Source organism: Heptranchias perlo, chromosome 1 (assembly GCF_035084215.1).
Source record: "Heptranchias perlo isolate sHepPer1 chromosome 1, sHepPer1.hap1, whole genome shotgun sequence".
NCBI lineage: Eukaryota > Metazoa > Chordata > Chondrichthyes > Hexanchiformes > Hexanchidae > Heptranchias > Heptranchias perlo.
This window is the reverse complement of record NC_090325.1, coordinates 64485556-64509323: the sequence shown is the minus strand read 5'-3', so window position 1 is coordinate 64509323 and position 23768 is coordinate 64485556. Positions and strand designations below refer to the sequence as shown.

General features: G+C 42.8%; 1 protein-coding gene across 1 annotated transcript in view; it reads left to right on the top strand.

Annotated features, from left to right (window-relative positions):
• LOC137334492 (cell division cycle protein 20 homolog) overlaps positions 1–22679 on the top strand; it is a 50900-nt gene extending 28221 nt beyond the window's left edge. Inside the window, exons 5-9 of the mRNA XM_067999600.1 lie at positions 1184–1278; positions 6867–7098; positions 10234–10359; positions 12800–12917; positions 22367–22679. Coding sequence (XP_067855701.1) covers positions 1184–1278; positions 6867–7098; positions 10234–10359; positions 12800–12917; positions 22367–22518 — 723 coding nt within the window. The 3' untranslated portion in view covers positions 22519–22679. The remainder of the gene's footprint in view (positions 1–1183; positions 1279–6866; positions 7099–10233; positions 10360–12799; positions 12918–22366) is intronic.
• The last annotated feature ends 1089 nt before the right edge of the window (positions 22680–23768 follow it).

Sequence of the window (23768 nt, the reverse complement as noted above, 5' to 3'; positions counted from 1 at the left end):
ATTAAACAAATATTTTGTATCTGTCGTCACAGTAGAAGACACAAAAAACATACTGGAAATAATGGGGAACCTAGGGTCTAATGTGAATGAGGAACTTAAAGCAATTAAGATTAGTAAAGAAAACATAGTGGAGAAATTAATGGGACTAAAAGCCAACAATTCCCCTGGCCGATGGCCTACATCCTAGGGTTTTAAAAGAGGTGGCTGTTGAGATAGTGGATGCATTGGTTTTGATCTTCCAGAATTCCCTAGATTCTAGAACGGTCCCCGTGGATTGGAGGATAGCAAATGTAACCCCACTATTCAAGAAAGGAGGGAGAGAGAAGACAGGGAACTATAGACCAGTTAGCCTGACATCAGTAGTTGGGCAAATGCTAGAATCTAGATTCACTAGATTGGTTCCTGGGATGAGAGGATTGTCCTATGAGGAGAGATTGAGTAGAATGGGCCTATATTCTCTGGAGTTTAGAAGAATGAGAGGTGATCTCATTGAAACATATAAAATTCTTAGAGGGCTTGACAGGGTAGATGCTGAGAGGCTGTTTCCCCTGGCTGGAGAGTCTAGAACAAGGGGGTCATAGTCTCAAGGTAAGGGGTCGGCCATTTAGGATGAGGAAAAATGTCTTCACTCAGAGGGTTGTGAATCATTGGAATTCTCTACCCCAGAGGGCTGTGGATGCTCAGTCGTTGAGTATATTCAAGACTGAGATCGATAGATTTTTGGACACTAAGGATATCAAGGGCTATGGGGATAGGACGGGAAGGTGGAATTGAGGTCGAAGATCAGCCATGATCTTATTGAATGGCAGAGCAGGCTCGAGGGACAATATGGCCTACTCATGCTCCTATTTCTAATGTTCTTATGCAATCTTTCCTTAGCTTGCTAATTAGCAATTCAGGAAGGATGAATATTGTTTGAAGACAGTTCAGACTTAGGCGTAAAGCCTCCGTGGTTGAATAGCCTGCTAACACTCACTGTCTGGGTTCACACATGACAAATGGATAGTGCTGCTGGAATGCATGGAGCCATACTGCAGTTATCAGCCATAGTCTTTAGAAGAGGAGAAAAGGAAATATTATATCTGCCAATATATATTTTGAATGGAAATGCTTAGGCCATTGTAAAGAGGATAAATTTTGTTTACAAATTTTTCTCACAAGAAATGTTTTTTTTAAATCCAAGCTGTGGGATGTTGAGACTAAGAAGAAATTGCGAAATATGCATAGCCATAGCTCAATGGTTGGAGCTCTGAGCTGGAATGACTACATTCTTAGCAGGTATGTCTGCAGTTGTTTGGTTGCACAATCACCATGTAAACATATATACTCACATGTTCCAATCACCATGTAAACATATATACTCCCATGTTTCAATCACCATGTAAACATATATACTCACATGTTCCAATCACCATGTAAACATATATACTCACACAATTCAATGACCATGTAAACATATATACTCACATGTTCCAATCACCATGTAAACATATATACTCACATGTTCCAATCACCATGTAAACATATATACTCACACAATTCAATGACCATGTAAACATATATGCTCACATGTTTCAATCACCATGGAAACATATATACTCACATGTTCCAACCACCATGTAAACATATATACTCACACAATTCAATGACCATGTAAACATATATACTCACATGTTTCAATCACCATGGAAACATATATACTCACATGTTCCAATCACCATGTAAACATATATACTCACATGTTCCAACCACCATGTAAACATATATACTCACACAATTCAATGACCATGTAAACATATATACTCACATGTTTCAATCACCATGGAAACATATATACTCCCATGTTTCAATCACCATGTAAACATATATACTCACATGTTTCAATCACCATGGAAACATATACACTCACACAGGATCGGGATCGAGTAATCCAACCCCATCCCGACCCCATTCCCGGCCATTCAAATTTTTACTGCCCCAAATCAGGCCACCGGCAAAGCTCCGCTAAAGTCAGGTGGGGGCCTAGATAACATTCAAAAGTGATCTTAATGTCGAGTCAGGGGGAGGCACGCATGGTGTGAAACCCGATAGCTGGCGCTGACTGGCCGGAAGAGACCCAGGTAAGTGTTTGCCAACTTTGTCTGTTTTTAAGCTCCTTTTGGGCCAGGAGGAGCACGAGTGCTGCCCCCAAGCCTCACAAGGAAGCCTTCAGCTTCCCCCTCTCCCAATCGCAGCTCCGATGTTGCTGACCCCCACCTCCCGATAGCAGCCTGGTGCCCTCCCCACCCCCCACCCCCCCCACCACTGACAGGCCGGGGACTGTCCCCATGGTCCTGCCAATAATATCTGCTCCCACCCGCCAGCCAGGCTCTTAATCCGGCCGATGTCGGGCAGGAGTCTGCACAAGATTATTTAAATGAAGTCCTGTCATTAAGATTGGCAGAGCTACCACGTCCCTGGACTCTTCGCCCGCTACCGGGCTCCCTATTAATATCGAGGATGTTTTTCAACACATTTGAAAAGTGTAATTACATTTTCCCAGCTCTTCTTTGGATATCTTGTTTTGTACAAATCTTATTGATTTGTGTTATCATTTTCACTTGAAAGGAAAGATTATCTCGGCGGTCATCCTCTATCGAGATAATAGCAAGGATGCTGGACCTTCGATGATTAAACCTAAAAAGCCTAAACCTTTTTTCATTTCAGAAACATAAAGCTCAGACTGAAAATCCCTGCTAGGTCAAATAGCCAATCATCCCTAGTTGTGGTAGCAACATTATCCATGGGCATGGGGTCAGTTTCCACATGTATGATGGAAACATTCATCTCTAACTCTCTGCAACATCCCTCAACTCCATGACCATCTACGTGTTCTCAGAATGCTTATTTGATATGAAGTGGTGGGTAATCCAGCTGAACATTAGGAAGACAAGAGCCATCTTATTTGGTTCCATGAAAAACTCAAAATCCTTGCCACCAGCAACACCCCTACCCCGGATCTTTGTTCAGGGTGAACAAGACAGTTTACAACCTGTGTGTCTTGTTCAACCCTGTACTGAGTTTCGTATCCCATATCCTATCCATCACTAAGACTGCGTACTTGCATCTCCAAAAAAAGAAAGACTTGCAGATATATAGTGCATTTCACCACATCAGGGCATCCCAAAATGCTTTACAGCCAAGTAAGTACTTTTGAAGTGTAGTCACTGTTATACCATAAGAAACGTGGCAGCCAATTTGCACACAGCAAGGTCCCACGAACAACAAAGGGGTAATGAGTAGGTAATCTGTTTTTTAGTGATGTTGGTTGAGGGATAAATATTGGCCAGGACCCCTGCTCTTCTTCGAAATAGTGCCATGGGATATTTTATGTCTACCTGAGAGGGCAGATGGGCCCTCGGTTTAATGGTTCATCCAAAAGACGGCACCTTCTGACTCAAAGGCGAGAGTGCTACCACTGAGCCACAGCTGACTTGACCAATGCCCTCCTCACTGGCCTTGTGAGCTCCACCCTAAACAAACTCCAACTTGTCCAAAACTCCAGTGCCCACATCATATTCTACACCAAATCCTGCTCGCTAGCCTCCATTGGCTTCTCGTCAATGATCGCATCACCCTTCTCTAATTTCTTTCAATGTATGTCAGTCTGTAATGTCCAGTTCTCTGACTCCAACTTCCTTTGCACCCTCCTTCCCCTTCCTCTGTTACACCTTAAGTGGCAGAGCACTCAGCCAATATGGGCCTACTTAATGAAAATCCCTCCAGAAACCCTTCTCCTTGCTACCTCTCTCTCCCCCCTAGTACATCTTTAATTTGTAGATCTACTTCTCAAGTGCCATGGAATGGATTTTAGTAGAACTAGCAAATAAGCTGATTGTGGCAGTTTGGAAATCTTGGCACATCACTGTTGCTTTTCTCTGTGGTGCTGTTTAATGTTGGGATTTCTCAATTAAAATGGGAAAATTGAGGACTAAGGTTGTAGTCTGTGTCACTGTTTGTAGGATTGGGTTTCACAGGAAATTCTATTTGCCTGATTGCACTGTAATTACATCGGGCAGACAGCACTGATATTTGATAGGCAATGTTAAAGCACTGTTAACAGGTGTAAGAGAAGCATTATACAAGCTTTCTATATAATACTGCATACCTTGTTAGAAAAAGTATTATATAGGCTTTACCTGTGAACAATGCTTTCTGTTCTCTGTATATTAGAATCAACAGGTTTTTGCTCACCTTGTGTAAATGATGCACGATTGAGTAATGAGCATCCTGTGTCATTCTTATCACATGTGCATAAGATGGGTAAAGGGAGTTGGCCATAGTTTAAGAATACAGGATGCTTTAGGATAAACATGGTGTCCTTGATAAGTCGGAGACAACTAATCATGTGACAGGCAATAATGTCAGGTATTCAGTTACCTGGAATGTAAAGGGAGTGAAACGGATGGCAGCTCCGTGAGACAGAGAGAATGATTGATGGGAGGCTTCATGTTTGAACACAGCCCCAGTAGAACGTATATAAACAGAATTAAATCGTATTTGTTGGAACATTCTTAGAGGGAGGCTGGACCGCTGAACTGTAATTTCAAGGACCATCAAGAAGTGCACCTTGTACGGTGATGAACATTGTCAGGCTGTATCCCAGCGTCTTATAATTGTACTCTTGTATTTTAACATCTTTGCTACTTATTATAACGTCTTAATAAAGCTATTATACTTTGGAACAAAACACCTCCTAGTCTTTTTGGTTAAAGACCAAATCAGTAAATAGAGCACTTACAGCGGGTATGTTATATTCAATTCAATTCACATCATAAGATACAAATCTGACTCCATGGGGCTGATTTTCATCCCATCCCCTCCCCTGTCTTCAGGCAGGAACGGGGAAGTAACATGAGCCCACCGGCCTGCCCGATTGAAGGGTCAATTTAAAATCGATCCCCATCTTTCAACCACTTACACTTTTATAGAATCATAGAATGTTTACAGCACGGAAGGAGGCCATTCGGCCCATCGACTCCGTGCTGGTTCTATGCAAGAGCAATACAGCTAGTCCCACTCCCCCGCCCTATCCCCGTAGCCCTGCAATTTTTTTTCCTTTCCAGTACTTATCGAGTTCCCTTTTGAAGGCCATGATTGAATCTTCCTCCACCATCCCCTCGGGCAGTGCATTCAGATCCTAACCACTCGCTGTGTAAAAAAGTTTTTCTTCATGTCACCTCTGGTCCTTTTGCCAATCACCTTAAATCTATGTTCTCTGGTTCTTGACCCTTCTGACAATGGGAAGAGTTTCTCTCTATCTACTCTGTCTAGACCCTTTATGATTTTGAATACCTCTATCACATCTCCTCTCAACCTTCTCTGTTCCAAGGAGAACAACCCCAGCTTCTCCAGTCTATCCACGTAACTAAAGTCTCTCATCCCTGGAATCATCCTAGTAAATCTCTTCTGTACCCTCTGTAAGGCCTTCACATCTTTCCTAAAGTGCGGTGCTCAGAACTGGACACAATACTCCAGTTGTGGCCGAACCAGTGTTTTAGAAAGGTTCATCATGACTTCCTTGCTTTTGTACTCTATGCATCTATTTATAAATTGTAAACAATTTTACAACACCAAGTTATAGTCCAACAAATTTATTTTAAATTCCACAAGCTTTCGGAGGCTTCCTCCTTCGTCAGGTGAACGGTGTGGAAATGAAATTTTCGAATCCTTCGCATTTGAAAATCACAGAACAATGCCTGGTGATTACTGCCCGTTGCCAAGGCAATCACAGTGAGCAGACAGAAAGGTGTCACCTAAAAGGCCACCGAATATACAAACCCCCCAACAAAAAGAGAGAGAGAGAGAAGGAAGACAGTCAATGACCCGTTATATTAAAAACAGATAACATTTGTTCGCTGGTGGGGTTACGTGTAGTGTGACATGAACCCAAGATCCCGGTTGAGGCCGTCCTCATGGGTGCGGAACTTGGCTATCAATTTCTGCTCGACGATTTTGCGTTGTCTTGTGTCTCGAAGTAGGCCCATCTGCCACGTGTCCGCCCATGCCACCAGCCTGTCTATAGCTTCTTGAAGTCTATCATTATCCTCCTCAATGTTCACTACTCTTCCAAGTTTTGTGTCATCTGCAAATTTTGAAATTGTGCCCTGCACACCCAAGTCCAAGTCATTAATATATATCAAGAAAAGCAGTGGTCCCAGCACCGACCCCTGGGGAACACCACTGTACACCTCCCTCCAGTCTGAAAAACAACCATTCACCACTACTCTCTGCTCCTGTTACTTAGCCAATTCTGAATCCATGTTGCTACTGCTCCTTTTATTTCATGGGCTTCAATCTTGATGACGAGCCTACTATGCGGGACTTTATCAAATGCCTTTTGTTGCCAAAGCCAGGGTAGATTATGGTCGGCAACATGGTCGATATGTTGATAGGGTGAGATGAAGTAAGGTGGGAGGAGGCTCATGTGAAACATAAACACCGGCATAGGCCTATTGGGCCAGGTGGCCCGTTTCTGTGCTGTAAATACTATGTAATACTATATAATACATTGAGCTATCCATCAGATGCAAGGGATATGTCAGACTGAACAAAAAATCAAGGGGTTTAAATCTAAATCTTAACATTTGTGGTTCAAACTCTGGCTTTAAAATTATATTTAGAACTGGTGGATTTACTGTTTAGTAAAATTAATTTGCACCATTTACACTATGAATTTTGATGTGGAAACATAAAACAAATTTTGAGATGCATTGTAAATGGGATTTCACATTCCTTAAATAACTGCTGAAATTTACTGATGTAGTCATGAAAATGTTGGTGTTTCATGATATTTATATATATTTTCATCTATTTATGTTCTGCAGTGGCTCCCGATTTGGATCTATTCACCACCATGATGTAAGAATTGCACGACACCATGTCGGCACACTCTGTGGTCACAACTCTCAAGTATGTAGCCTCAAATGGTCAACAGATGGTGGGCTCCTTGCTAGTGGTGGCAATGATGGTCTACTGAATATCTGGCTCAATGACCCAGGAGCCAGTGTTAACAGTAAACCAGATATGATCATTAACAATCATCAGTCAGCTGTAAAGGTGAATGTTGATTAACTGTGTACAATGTTGTTAATACATATTTCCTGCCTTATGCTACCAATAAGAATTGTTCAAAACTTTAATTAACATAAATTGTTCTGAAGGGTTTTGGTGGTATAATGATTTAGCTCAACAACTTTTTGGCACTGGGACTCGGGATCAAATCCACCCAAGCTGATAGGCTGAACGTCTCATCTGCTTATTCTCTGTAAGTGTTCTACGTAAAATGAGTTTGGACAGTCTTAATCCAATTCCTAGTGGGGCTGAGCCTCCAGGACTATACTGTCCATAATTTGGCCGCAATTAGTGATCTCACTCGGAGAGGCTATAAGGATAGCTACTAAAAGATGATGGAAAAATGGCACACTTTTGTCGGAGGTGAGTTATTCTTCTTGGGTTGACTAAAGGCATATTGTTGGGGCAGATGAGAGGGAACTTTATTCTGTAAATAATCTATGCTGCACTTCACTTGACAATGCTTGATGCTGAAACTAGATGCCCAAGTAGGAGAGTGTTCCTTACTTAATATTCCTTACATTGATGAATGCAAAACTCATTTAAGATAGTTTTGAAAATGTCTAGTCTTGTATTTTATTCTTCCCTTCCTACTTCTTGAATAAGTTGAGGGGCTGGCAACACTGTCAGTGTTGCTTTAGGGGACAAGATTATTTAAAACAAAATTAAATAGTTTCTTGAAAAAAGGAATATTAAAAGTTATAGGGAGCTCATGTAAAGACTGATGCAGACTTGATGGGTTAACTGACCTTTATCTGTGGTTCTAACGTTCTACAATTCTAAGACACTGAGAAGTGACAGAACCTCGTCCACAAGAAGCAATCATGTGTTGGTTGCTCAGAGCTAGATTTTCCATTGAATATTTTGAGTAAACCACAGACTGGGCCACTGTTTGGCATTTTCTGTTGTTTTAAATAAAGTGGGCTGGAAATTACACAGGTGTTTTCCCCGTCTGCTGCCATAACTTCACCAAGGTCTGGGGGTTCCGCTGGTTTCCTACTAAAGCTATGGCAGGAGATGGGAGAACTCCTGTGGAATTTGCAGGCCATTAAGTCAAATACCACGTCATATTAGCTGTCCTCTTTATCGGACATTCAGTTAATAGTGAGCACTCTATTTTCAAATGGTCTGGAAATTGTATTGATGGAGAATATGACTTTTAGTGCAAGGTACTTGTAGCAATAAATTTCATACTGGCAACATTAAGCCCATCCTGTTAACCTGCACAAAACCCCAGGCCTTTTCAAAAACAGAATTATAATACTATTTTTTTCACCTTCCGGTTCTCTTCCCTTATTCCAATCTCCCGAGGGTGGTGGCTCATACTTGGATACAGTTCAATTGGTGCCGCTTCTGAGACCTCGCTCATATATGGCCACTCTTTTTAGGTGTACCCTGATAGTGTTTGTTGGTAGGACACTGAGCCATAGGGATTAATCATAGCCATGCCATGTCCTGTTCTCTCCTGATATAATGCACAAACATTTTCAGCAGTGATCTCTGAATAACAGTCAGGAATTGAAACCTGGCCAATAATTCTTTCCCTCCCTAAGACCAGGAACACCAAAGTCAATTGCAATGTCCCCATTGTACCAGCTGAGCTAATTTAACTCAGTACAGATTAGGGTTCAAATGTGGGGTTTTTCTGGTATTTATGGCTAGTGGAGTGTGAAAGGCCAGGGGAAGATGGGGTTTACTCTCGGCGGGAATGGTTCAGAGACAAATAATTACATTTTCATTTATTTCTTTTACTGTATTTTGAGTTTAAATTCATTTACTTCCATACTAGGAACTGTTTAATCTTGTTTATTTGGCGCCTTCACTTTGGGCTGACCTGAGCCGGTCATAGTTTAATCAATTGGTTAAATAGGTGGTGAGATTAACTGTTCTCTGATTGTCTGTTTTTCCTGTGGCAGTTGGGCTATTGAGTAAGTTAAGTATAAATTTGAGCTGAGTAGCAAGAGATCAGCTGTTAGAAACCAGTGGAGTGCAAAAGGCCAGGAGTGTGTGAAGTTTGGCCTCAGTGAGAGTTCGACCCCAGATGGAGTTCGGCCCCAGATGGAGTTCGGGCCCAGATGGAGTTCGGGCCCAGATGGAGTTCGGACCCAGATGGAGTTCGGACCCAGATGGAGTTCGGCCGCAGATGGAGTTCGGCCCCAGATGGAGTTCGAGCCCAGATGGAGTTCGGCCCCAGATGGAGTTCGGCCGCAGATGGAGTTCGGGCCCAGATGGAGTTCGGCCCAGATGGAGTTCGGCCCCAGATGGAGTTCGGCCCCAGATGGAGTTCAGGCCCTAGATGGAGTTCGGCCCTTGATGGAGTTCGGCCCCAGATGGAGTTCGGACCCAGATGGAGTTCGGCCGCAGATGGAGTTCGGCCCCAGATGGAGTTCGGCCCTTGATGGAGTTCGGGCCCAGATGGAGTTCGATCCTAGATGGAGTTCGGACCCAGATGGAGTTCGGACCCAGATGGCGTTCGAGCCCCGATGGTGTTCGGCCCTAGATGGAGTTCAGCCTTGAGGTGTAGTTGGACCATATTCTCAATCATATTCTTGAGAATGCGGTCACCTAAGAGCCCGAGGTCGATGGTTCACGACAAAGATATAACATAGAAAGGGAATGAAAGCAGCCCAATTTTTCAATTCTTTCTTCTGATATTTATACCACATGGTGCCTTTGTCTAACGAGTCCTCAGAAGGGGTGGGGGTGGTTCATTCTTTAAAATAATTTATCATTTGGGATATTTTACCATAGGTATTCAAAGATCTTAATGCTGGCCAATAGAAAAATTGCTAGGGGAAACTGTAGGGAGAGACATCAGACCAGGGGAAATTATGGACTAAACTGAAAAAAAGCATGGAATATAGACACCTCCCTGCTGAAAATATGATTCCATCCATGCAAGCAGAAGGACATTCTAGAAAATTGCTTCATCTACTGGTGCCAGGTTAACCCATTGCAAAATTACGTGGTTTAAAAGTACCGTTGACACAAAAATCCAGGACAAAGTTCTGATAATATTAATATATGTTTGTATTTTAAATTATTGCAGAAAAACATAGTGTGGATGGGTAAGAAAATAAATGTTTTTATTTAACAATAATTGAATTTCCTTTTCAATAGGCCATGAACTGGTGCCCTTGGCAATCTGGAATTCTTGCTGTTGGGGGAGGAATGAAAGATGGACATTTGCGTATATGGGACACAAAGAGTGGGAGCTGCATTCGAGACGTAGATACAAAATCACAAGTAAGACAATCAGATAACTTGCAACAGGGCCACACGTTAATGTGTTAACTTTGTTATTAGGTTTTGTGATTGGGAGAATGTAAAGTGTTGTTCATCAATTTTGCCCCAATGTAACAAAATAACTAGAACACATGGCAGAATTTTATTTATGGACAGCCAGGAGCCTGTGCCTCTTAATGCATTTCCCTCCAGAGAGTTTGAACTTTCTATGTTATATTCTGAGTTAGAAAGGTTCTGGGTTCTTCTGGTTTGGTGACATGCCCTGCTGCCTTGTCTGGCTGCTTGGTGCAGAAGGTCCTGCTGTAGACATTCTTGAGAAGTATCATAAAAAGATTGATGAAATGTGCAGTGAAGTAGTCTGCTGCTGAGGTGTGCAAACTGAACTCTCTTTTTAAAGGCTGCAGTAAATTTCCATGCACTCCAGCAGCTTATCCCCATTTTACACAGGATTTATGCCAATCACTAGTTAAATGATCTGATCTGGGAAACAGAATACCTCTCCTGACCACTGCAGGACAAAAAATGTTTCCATTGCCTTAACAGCAGCTGACCGCCCCGTGTGGAAATTCTTCCGCTTTGTTTTCATATATCACAGGCCTATATGCAGGGCTGCTTTTGAGTCATCAGCTTTTTTGAAGCTATTGGTCAAGTTTGGTAGATCTTGAGGTTTACACATATGCGACTGTGTCTAACTTCTATGACATGTAAGGTTGACCATGTGTATGAGAAACAATACTGAAAATTGCCTTACTTACAGCTAGAGCCTGTTGTGTGTATATATAAATGAACTGGCGGTTTTTCGTGACCACATAAAAGGCTGAGTTGAAATACTTATTTAGAAACTCCTGGCTCCACTTCTCCTAATTGTTCTATTTTAGATACGCCTCAATATTAATAAAAACTCTCTAATGATGTAATCATTTATTACAATGATGCTGACAATATTAATGAATACCTAGAATATTTTCTGTCAAGCTATGGCATCAGATAATCTTCAAACAAAATGCCCAATTCCATGGTGGGGCACTCAGATTGACCCCTTGCCAGCAGCACATGGTCTGTTGAACTCCCAATTGCATAGAAGAAAACTTAAGTGCCTGAGGCAGTGCTATGTGTGTGCACCTTCTCATTAGCCCCTACAGAATTATGCAAACTGTTGAAAAATAGTCCCGTGCCAAATTCCTCGTGTTGATTTGCAGTGCAGTTCTTGATTCGCTGAGCCAAACTGTTCCGTGAAGAACTTCAAAAATAATTGTTGTTATCGGGATTTGGACGACATTTGCAAGGCCACAGTTAATACCCATCCCTAGTTGCCCTGAGAAGGCGGTGTTGGGCCTTTTGTGTTGATGGTGATTCCACAGTTTGCGGCTAGAATGCTACATTTTATGAGATGTGCATTTTGACTGCTTTTTTTTGACAAACTAGGGGCATTGGAGTTAATGTATGATTTTCCTGCTGCTTGCTGTTGGTATCTTTTGATTCAGCACTCCTTTGGTGCATACCTCCCACAGCAGAATTCCTGCTGCCACCAGTTGATCCCAGCAGCTGCAAGCAATGCTGATCATGGGCATTCCAATGGGCCTGCCAAAGGCTGTGTTGGATTTGGAAGAGGAAGAGGAATTCCTGCAGAGGGAGGAGAGGCAGGTGCACAATCATGGCAGACACCTGGCACCCACCCGCAGCTGACCCAGGAATAACATCATATGATTACATCATACGGTGCAGGAACAACTACGGCATGTTGGAAGAGACCTGCCTTCACTGCCTATGATTCAGCAAGGAGGCAGTTACCAAGTTATGCCATCTATGGGAGTGTGACCTTGAACAGTTGTGGTTAAAGTCATCAGCACACTTATGCTAAGGGCTGAATTCAAGTCACTTCTGCTGATATAAGTTAGATAGGTCAAGTGCACATGCACTTATGTACCAAACAGGAACTACAGCCCTTGTTTGCCGACAGCATCAAATTTGTCACTTTTTCAGTGGAATGGAGGGTACAGCTGGAGAGGGCGCAGCACTTCTATGAAGTTGTTGGGTTCCCATAAGTGCAGGTTGGGGAGAGGCACGAGAATTTTTTTCTTGCTGGTCCTGTGCGGTTACTGTCTGAGCGATGGATTGCACTGAGGTTGATGCAAATTGTTTTAAAATACTTTTGTGGCTGTTTGACAGGCAGCATGGAGGCTGCCTGAACCTCCAAGGTCTGCCCCAGCAAAATTCAACCTCCATTTCGGCAGGACTCACCAGGGAACCTGCTTGCAATTTTCAAATGACCCGGAGGACTGAAAATTGGCCTGGATCAGGGGCATATCTCTGTGGCAGGTGAAAGCTCCTCCCCCCCCATCCCAGAGATGTGTCCCAATGACAGAAAGGTGAAAAATCCAGGCTGTCATTTAAAATACAAAACACTCAATGCTGATACGAATAATTTTTGTTTTTTCAGATTTGTTCATTGCTCTGGTTATCGCAGTACAAGGAGTTAATAACTGGCCATGGTTTTCCCAAAAATCAGGTCTCTGTTTGGAACTACCCAACGCTTATAAAGTCAGCTGACCTCAAAGGTACGACTTGGCTATCTCATAGATTGCATGAAGATATAAATACATCAAGAACCACTTTGAACAGATTTTTTTGGCCTCTCAGCAGCATGTGGGGTGGTTAGGCGAGATATTTCAAATCCTTGCCCATGGTAAAGTATCTTGCTACTGCAGAAGCGTATCTTGTAAAATCATAAGCAATTTTCCATCCATTGAAATGGCTGGCGATGGGCAAGGACCCGAACATGTTCCCTTTTAATTTTATATTTGGTTAAAAAGTCTTCAAATATGTTAAATTACCTTTCCATATTTCAACCCTTAGAATTTAAAATATTTGGGCCTTGAAAAGGCATGGGCCTCCCAGAGCATCCCTCCTGAAACTGGTCACAACTCCGGTGGGAGTGCAGTGGAAGGCCTGGAAAATCGGCCAGGACCCAGATACACCAGGTCCCAGCCTGTGCACATTTTTTCCAGGGGAATGTGTCTGGGGTGGAGCCTCTACCCCTTCTGTATCCCTCTCATCACACTGTAGTCCAGAGTAATTATCACAGTACTGACATCATCCACTCAGCCTGCAGTTACTGGCTACTAAAAGTCACTGACTTTCATGCAGAATTGATGAAAGGTTGCTACTGTATGACATGTGATACTGCTGCACAGTTATTAAAATAATGTTTTTAAACCTTTTATTTTTTTTTGGCCTTCAAAATTACTTTGAAATAAACATTTTAATTAACTTTTAATAAATTGTCCGTGGCATTGCCCATATTCTTATTATATAAAAGATGGTGATAGGGAAAGAGACTTCAGAGACTTGCTCCATGGAACGACCCAGTGACTAGAGCCTACAACTACACTGTGATTATTGACATAACAAAATTGAATGGGAAATGTTGACATAGAAATTTGCAGTGGGAAATATTTTTAAAAAGTGTGACCAAAAGAAGTAAGGTTTGTAGATAGGAAGTCAGCAATCCATGGAAGATTTTTAATATATAGATTACAGCCCTGAAATTCCTACCTTTTGACGTACAGAATTCATGTAATATAGGTGGTTGGGGAATTTGGGGCACGACACAGTTACGCTGGATCTCCTTTTTTCTCTGTTGAAGTTTCCACAGGAAGTGGGGGCAGATGTTGTTTTGCAGGATAGCAGCGTGGCTGGACCTGATCCTGGTGGATATACGATCCATTGTCATTTCAAAGGTTGGTTTCCCTACAGCAATCGATCATGAAACAATTGATTGGTGTTAGGGAAACAGCAAGTTCAAAATTGGAACTTTACAAACGTTTTTCAAGATGTCTGGCTGTCACAACTGCAAAAAAATACTGCAGCAATTTCCCTTCTCCCTCCTCTCCCCCACTGGCATGAGCACCTTAGTGCTCTGAAAGGATACAGATGTCCTCTCAAAATATGCTAATGGCCCTGACCCCAGGATATGGGAACGGCTCAGAAGCACATCCAGGGAGCAGGTGGAAGTTCTGCCCCAAAAGCCCTCTGGAGGAATTTCAGGGCTCATATTACTAATGCTGATGATTGCTGCAAGTGCATTTTCTCTTTAGTAAATTGCCTAGAACTAGCGCAGATGGTAATTCAGACAGAAAAGGACAATTACTTGTGATTCCTTTAAGGCCACCCCTCCCTTAGAAGGTATATATTATCATAATATAAATGTTATACCCAGATTAACTGGTTAGAAGTACTACTGTTATGCATTGTTTGGCTATCGGTAGAAGTGGATTTACTGAATAAATGATTATGGTTAGTTGAGATCCGCGCCATGAGTCAAATAGTTGTATAGCAGGTAAAACCAGACTGGAGCAAAAGTTGTGACTGGGGCTTGTTTGCTAATGACTTTCTTTGCACTGCTCTGTGGACATCTCTGCCCCGGATGTGATTAGTTATACCTCAAACTGAAAAGCGCTGAAACGTACTTCTTGACTTTACTAATAATGGACATGTAAGTTGTGTCTCACATTAATGCTGAAAATTATATTGCATATTGATTGCATAGTGATACAATCTAGGCTTCAGCTACTTTCAGGACAGTTGAGTCACTGAACCATAAAGGTAATTACCTATCTGATGGTCATATGTATCCTGCATATACTGTAGGAGTATAGCCTCGCTTGATAGATTCTAGGAAAGGCATTTGATGTGCATACAAATGCCCAGGTTGTTTATGTTGCAGTCAACTATTCCCATAGAATCATAGTCTAATACTTTACATTTAACCATTTCATTTATCATTTTCTGCTAATTGCACAACCAGTCTAAATCCCTTTGCATTATTGGTGCTATTCTCACTGGGCAATTCTTAGGGATACACATTACCATCTATTATCTTTGCTTGTCCTAAGATTATATGGCATCTTAGGTTTTATAAATGAGAGCACAGAATCATAGAATTCTACAGCAGAGAAAGAAACCAGGGAAAGATTTGGCCCATCGCACCTGTGCCCGGCTCTCTGAAAGAACGATCCACTTACTCCTATTCCACTGCCCTCTCCCCTTATCTTTCTAAGTTTTCCTTTTACAGATATTTATTTACTTCCCTTTCAAAAGCTATTCTGCTTCTGCTTCTAACCATTGTTTCTGGTCGGACATTCCATTTCCTAACAACCCTCTGCATAAAAACAAATGTTGTTTTGCTGATGATCAAAAATGTAAGGCCTCTTGTTACCAACTCAATAATGAGTGGAAATAGTTTTTCCTGATTTCCTTTCTCAAAATCCTTCATAATTTTGAACAACTCTACCAGATCTCCTCTTAACTTTCTCTGTTCTGACCTGTTTTGACCTGATGCTAAACCGAAACTAACAAACCAATTGACATTAATTCCCCTCCCCGCAAAAATAAAGTATTGGACCTGTGGGGATGGATGGGTGAGATTGTGTTGTTCGGACAATGCACATCTCTAGAAGAATGAAGAAGACCTTACGAGAGAGATAATCTGTTTCTTCATTCCGCCTCCATCATAGACTGTAGCAACACACCGAGGCGGTACAAATTTGGGAATGAGAAGGTCTTGCATAGCCATCATAATACTAGATGTCAGCACCAATCAACTAAATAGTTGTTATATGCTGCAGTTAAATCTAGACACTAATGTTAATAAATCTATGAGATTGCTCCATGTGACAGTCAATTGGGACCTGATTAAAAATGCCAGGATACAGAAATGAAACAGATAGATTGTCCTTTAAACTGTCACTGCATTTATTTCTGCAAGATATTGGAGTGTAAACATCAAGGCAGCATTTGACCGAGTGTGGCACCAAGGAGCCATAGTAAAACTGAAGTCAATGGGAATCAGGGGGAAAACTCTCCAGTAGCTGGAGGCATACCTAGCACAAAGGAAGGTGGTAGTGGTTGTTGGGGGCCAATCATCTCAGCCCCAGGACATTGCTGCAAGAGTTCCTCAGGGCAGTGTCCTAGGCCCAACCATCTTCAGCTGCTTCATCAATGACCTTCTCTCCATCATAAGGTCAGAAATGGGGATGTTCGCTGACAATTGCACAGTGTTCAGTTCCATTCGCAACCCCTCAGATAAAGAAGTAGTCCGTGCTCGCATGCAGCAAGACCTGGACAACATCCAGGCTTGGGCTGATAAGTGGCAAGTAACATTCGTGCCAGACAAGTGCCAGGTAATGACCATCTCCAACAAGAGAGAGTCTAACCACCTCCCCTTGACAGTCAACTGCATTACCATCACCGAATCCCCCACCATCAACATTCTGGGGGTCACCGTTGACCAGAAACTTAACTGGACCAGCCACATAAATACTGTGGCTACAAGAGCAGGTCAGAGGCTGGGTATTCTGTGGCGAGTGACTCACCTCCTGACTCCCCAAAGCCTTTCCACCATCTACAAGGCGCAAGTCAGGAGTGTGATAGAATACTCTCCACTTGCTTGGATGAGTGCAGCTCTAACAACACTCAAGAAGCTCGACACCATCCAGGACAAAGCAGCCCGCTTGATTGGCATCCCATCCACCACCGTAAACATTCACTCCCCTCACCACTGCGCACCATGGCTGCAGTGTGTAACATCCACAGGATGCACTGCAGCAACTCGCCAAGGCTTCTTCGACAGCACCTCTCAAATCCATGACCTCTACCACCTAGAAGGACAAGGGCAGCAGGCACATGGGAACAACACCACCTGCACGTTCCCCTCCAAGTCACACACCATCCCGACTTGGAAATATATCGCTGTTCCTTCATTGTCGCTGGGTCAAAATCTTGGAACTCCCTACCTAACTGCAATGTGGGAGAACCTTCACCACACGGACTGTAGCGGTTCAAGGTGGCGGCTCACCAGCACCTTCTCAAGGGCAATTAGGAATGGGCAATAAATGCTGACCTTGCCAGCAACACCCACATCCCATGAACGAATAAAAAAACAGTATGCATTCAACCATTCATCATGTGCCCACGTGCCTTGGTTAAAAGAAAGACTTACATTTATATAGCACCTTTCTCAACCTGAGGTCATCCCAAAGCACTTTACAATCAATGAATAACTTTTGAAGTATAGTCACTATTGGAATGTAGGAAATGCAGCAGTTAATTTATGCACAGCAAGGTGATAATGACCAGGTAATCTGTTTTTTAGTGATGTTAGTTGAGGGATAAATATAGGCCAGGCCACCGGGGAGAACACCTCTGCTCCTCTTTGAAATAGTGTCATGGGATCTTTTACGTCCACCCGAGAGGGCAGGCGGGACCACGGGTTAACATCTCATCCAAAAGACAGCACCTCTGACACTCCCTCAGTACTGCACTGAAGCGTTAGCCTAGATTTTATACTCAAGTCTCTGGAGCGGGGACTTGAACCCACAACCTTCTGACTCAGGGGCAAGAGTACTACGTACTGAACCACAGCCAACACCTGTTGGGAGTATTCCTGTTTCTGGATCAGAAAGTAGCATGTTCAAGCTCCATACCAGGGTTTGAGCACATAATCTAGGCTGACTCTCCGATGCAATACCAAAGGAGTGCTGCATTGTCAGATGTGCTGTCTTTTGGGTTGAGATGTTAAACTGAGATCTCAGCTGCTGGTCCTGGTGGACACCAAAGATCCCACCAGTTGAAGACAGTAGAAAGTTTTCCTGGTGCCCTGACCGACATACTTCCCTGCCAAAGAAAAAATACATTCACTGGTCACCCAGCTCTTGAAGTCAATGGAACTGAATCTCAGGCGGGGCGTATATTGGAAGAAATGTTGAAGTGGAGGCTTTGATTTTTAAAAAGAATTCCTTGACTGGGCCCTTCTCCCTCCTTTTCTCCCCATTCCCCCTCTTTGCCTCCCTTCCCTGACACCTCCATCCCTAGGAAAACCTAGCATTGCTCTACGGTCAGTTAGCAGCTGCTGGCGGCTATAATTCTGGTTACCGCCTCCCCAATTCCACTAATACCTCATGAGCTGTCACCAGGACTGCCAGAAAAATATTCAAGTAAGCTGATCTTTGCATTAGTTTTAGAGGTCAGCTTATTTGTGCGCAGGTATATAGTGCCGTATTTTGTTAACAAAACTAAGAAAATAATATGCCCTGTGATGGAAGAAAAATAAAATTGTTGGACAAAACCTACAAATCTGTTCATAGCTATATTTATAGGAAATCAATATGTTTTCATCTAAGCAGCTTGCTGTAATTCAGTTTGATAACAATCAAATGGCTATTAAAAGAAAGAACATTCAGAGGTTTTAGAAAATTAACACTGCATATTTTAATCACACTGTGGTTTTCACAGGCCAAGTGGTCTTTTAGCTGCAATACATACTGCACTGCCAAACCAGTGCAACATTTTAATTAGCCTGTTTTGTACCTCAACTATCTTCACAGTGGGTCAGTCCCGAGAAAAGATAATAAGAGTAGCAAAATAAACTTGATTAATTTTACATTTCTATTGTGGAAGGTAAATTTATCTCCATGGAGCTCCTCTGTATTACTTGCTGCTCTTTGGGTACTAGGTAGGTAGTCATAAGAGGACAGTTGAATGAAGAAGTTAGAACCTCTATTTGTGTTACTCTATGGAGTGATCTCCATCATGAGATAACTTGCTAAATTCCTCATACCCTCCCATGCCACTGACTTAGCAGCCTGTCAAAGTGGCCTGTCTCTATTGCTCTGGCATTGTCACTTATGCCAGTCTGTCACAATTTTAACTTTGCATCCTTCCCAGAGACGTTAAAATGGGGTCTCTTTTGCCTGTTCGGGTGAATGTTAAAGATCCTATGGCAATATTTGAAGAAGACTCGGGGAGCTCCAGTATCCTGGCCAATATTCCTCCATCAACCATTACAATAAAGACACAGATTTCTAAAATTAAATTAATTCACACCATTGTTGTTTGTGAGGCGCTGCTACCACAGAATGGCTGTTGTATTTGCCTACATAACAACAATCATTGCACTCCAAAAGCAATTCATTATGTGAAGTGGTGTGTTACATGATGCAAGTGTTTTTAATTTCTCACCCCAGGCCACCACAGTCTGTTTCCCCTCATGCTACAACATCCTGACTCTCAGCTGGCTCAATCATAAGACACAAGGGGGTAAATTTTGACTTTGTGCGACAGTGTAAAATGGGTGAAAGTGAATCAGCAGCCTGTTTTACATCTCTCCCAATTTCTATTTCCAATGAAATCAATAAAAATCAAGAGAGATGTAAAACGGGCTCCCGATTCGCTATCACCCGTTTTACACTATCGCACAAATTCTAAGTTTACCCCAAAGATAGAAAGTCTGGCAGCACATCTATAAGTGTAGTGGGACGGGACTTCCTCCTGCTGCTTTGTCTGTGCTATGATCCTGTCCAAAATCCTGGAGATGTGGTTATTTGCATATTAGGGACCAGTGCCCACACCAGTAGTGGCACTACATGGGTTTCTACCCCGTGGAAGTTCTGGTATTTTGGAGCTCTGAGGGGGACACCACATGACAGTCTGGCTGAAGACTCACAGCTTCCCAGAAATGCTTGTTTGTTGCTCCCTTGCTGTGGGGCCCTCCAGGATCAATTACAGTTTAAGTTCATCTTAATGGTGCCCACATCCGGCCCAGTACTGCTGGCCATAAAAGGAGCAAATCCGGTGGGATTTCTGTGAGAGGCTGCCAGCCCTTCCCCAACCCAACCCTGGCGCCAAGTCGGCTGCATTCATGGAAATCAGGTCTACATGCGACCAAACCAGTGATCCTTAAAGCAACCCCTGCAGGCCATCACCAAAAAGGTAAATTTATAAAAAATACTTATTGAATGTGGGACCTAGTAAATTTCACGGGCTTCTGCCAGCCATCCCCCCCAACCTCCCCCGCTCTGCTCGCGACCTTAACTTCCCTCCTAATTTTGACCTCGACCTCCGTCCTGCTCGTGACCTTGACCCTCCTGCCGATCGCAACTCTCTCCCGGTCGCCCTCCCTTCCAATTTCCCTCTTCTCCTGGTCGCCCCCCTCCTGATCGCCTCCTTGTCCCGGTCACCCCCCTTCCTCTCTCTCTAAGTCACTCCCCTCCTCCCCCAACACCTACTTGAGGGCTGCTGCCAGTGATGCATAGATAGAATTTGGATAGAATATAAAAACAGGGAGGTATTGCTGCAGTTATATAAGGTATTGGTGAGACCGCACCTGGAATACTGCATACAGTTTTGGTGTTCATACTTAAGAAAAGACATACTTGCTCTCGAGGCAGTACAAAGAAGGTTCACTCGGTTAATCCCGGGGATGAGGGGGCGGACATATGAGGAGAGGTTGAGTAGATTGGGACTCTACTCATTGGAGTTCAGAAGAATGAGAGGCGATCTTATTGAAACATATAAGATTGTGAAGGGGCTTGATTGGGTGGATGCGGTAAGGATGTTCCCAAGGATGGGTGAAACTAGAACGAGGGGGCATAATCTTAGAATAAGGGGCTGCTCTTTCAAAACTGAGATGAGGAGAAACTTCTTCACTCAGAGGGTAGTAGGTCTGTGGAATTTGCTGCCCCAGGAAGCTGTGGAAGCTACATCATTAAATAAATTTAAAACAGAAATAGACAGTTTCCTAGAAGTAAAGGGAATTAGGGGTTACGGGGAGCGGGCAGGAAATTGGACATGAATTTAGATTTGAGGTTAGGATCAGATCAGCCATGATCTTATTGAATGGCGGAGCAGGCTTGAGGGGCCGATTGGCCTACTCCTGCTCCTATTTCTTATGTTCTTATGCAGCAGCCCTAAATTCAAATGCTCTTCGTTGGCGAGCTGCCTAGGGATGCCCAGGTGTTCACAACTTGCTGGCCTGATGTAAATGGGGCCCAATATCGGGTGTGGCCACGAGCCTACCTGTTCTGGCACAAAGATCGATAATTGGTCTAATCGTTTAATTGTAATGAACTTTAATATTATAAATGGAATCCTGTGCTGAGTTCAGTTCCATGTTATGCACTGTGCAGTTCACATCAACGCAAAACGTTTTTAGTTTCACAGCAAAATAAATTGCACAGTGTAATTCGGGTACAAAATGAGCCGAAGCACAGTTAGGCATGAGGTGTGAGATCATCACCAGGCGATAGTCTCACAGTGACTCCATTTCACACCTGATGCAATATGACTGCAAGCCTGCCCAAAATAAAAACTGAAAATCTGAAATAAAAATAGAAAATGCTGGGAACACACAGCACGTCAGTCAACATTTGTAAAGAGAAAAGACAGGTTAATGTTTTTGGCATAGACCCTTCATTAGAACTGAAGACTAAAAGATAACCAGACATTTTAGTTAGTTTGGAAAAGTAGAAGGAAAAAAGGGCAAAGTGTCCGAGCTTGTGGTGCAGACCTGTTTCTCTTTCTCTCCAGGACTATCAAGCCCAATATATTTTGTGAGCATTTCCTGCTTTCATTTCAGATCTCTGCCTTTTCTCTCCTTTTTGTTTGTATGGTACTCTTTTGGGTTTTTTTATCCTCCTAAATATTTGCATGTTCTTTTGTTCCTTTAATGTCTCACCTTGATCTTTTATATCTTGATCTTTTATGTCATCTAGCAGTTTTCTGTCATTCATCCCATTAACTCCCTCTATGGTTAGAATGCCTGTTGTTTCTCCCCTTTCCCTCATTTGTCTTGATTTTTTTCAACCTCCTAATATGTTTGCTTCTAGTTTTCAGTTATGATAAAGGGTGTACCCCTGAAACATTAGCTTGTTCTTTTTGTGTATTTCCAGCATTTTCTGTTGTTATCCTTCATGGTCCTTTTGGACTACCTGAGACCTTTAAAACTTAATTTTTAATGTTTAAAATATCACCAGAGAGCCAACCGGACAGTTATTTTAATTAGCACTTGAATGCTAGTGAACAGAGGTCTATATGTACATGCAAGCACACCATACTGGTACTTATATCGGGTTCGCTATATCGTGATTTATGCTGATCTATAGAACTCACTCATGGAATAAAGATGGTGTCATTTTTTAGGGGTTTTATATTACACATTCTCTTTTTGCAGGTCACAGAGGGAGAGTTCTGCATCTGGCATTAAGTCCTGATGGCAATGTAGTATTTTCAGCAGCGGCTGATGAAACTGTTCGTTTATGGAGCTGTCTTACTGCCAGTGAACAGAAGATGAAAAGCTCCTGGGAAACAAAGCAGACTTTATAATACAAACCATCCGACTTGAGGGTTCACAATACTGACTGTGGAAGACCAAGTACTAGTTAGTAGAAATAAAAAACCATGTTTTGAGGTACTAGAATAGACATTATTGTTCAAAAAAAAAATCAAATGATATTTATGAAATCTGTCATCCCTGATTCTTTGGCATTCAATATCTGCTGTGATATGTCAGAGGGATTTATAAAAGTCATACTTATCAAGTGGGACATGCATACCACCAGATTACATCGTTGAATAGAAATGATTTTTGCATCATGATGCACAAGATGATAGAGCAGACACCAAGATGGATAAAGTGCTGACCCTTATATCTAATATCCAATAAAGACCATACCCTCCTCCTTCAGTAGGATACCACAGGCTGGATTTATTTACCGCTGGTGACATAGCTAGCTAAAGGCACCCGTGAATCCAGCGGTCACACGGATCCTCCGATTGAGGAGCACTGATCACAGTAGCTCTGCTTTTATTTCATTCATTCAATCAGATGAAAGATGCTTCCAAACCCTGCAAATAACAATGTCTGCACGCACAACCAAAAGTTTGAATGTAGTCCCCTTTTATGTGCCTATTTCTCTCCACTGTGCTTCCCTTTGGTGCTAGCATGTGTTACGTGACTTCTTAGATCTAACCTTGTGCTTCTCGTAGATACTACCAACCTGAGGCGGCAGGAATGCTTTGGGTGACTGGCTGTTGTGGCAGTAAAAGGGTCTATTGGAACCGAGCTGGTGCACGTCTCACAACAGTTAAGTCCTGAGATGGAGCTGCTGCACTTGTGGGTAGTGGACTCCTCCACTTAACCTGCCATCTGCAGCACATTGACTGACATGGTCCCAATACTTGCACATGCACATCATGCTCTGGCAGCATCCTTCTTTTAAAAGTTGGACCAGTGAGCTCTGGATCCCCAGGCTCTTCAGCTGAGGGGTGATGTATCCCAACTCTGCAATCAGCAATGTGTTCCACCTCATCTTCCATCCCAGCAGCTCCTGCTCACTTGTGCTCTATGTGTCACCTAATGCACTTACTTCCCTTTGCTCACTCTTTAATTCCCCCAATTGAATGTCTCTGACCTGGTGTCTGGGAGGAAGAAAGGGATTGATGGCATGTGCTGTAATGTGCTGGCATTGTAGGATGCTCTGGGGCCTGGCTTATCTTCATTGGACACATCTGTGACAAAAATGAAGCATTTTGTCTAGGTTTAGCTTGATAGTGGTTTTTTAATTCAGTCATAA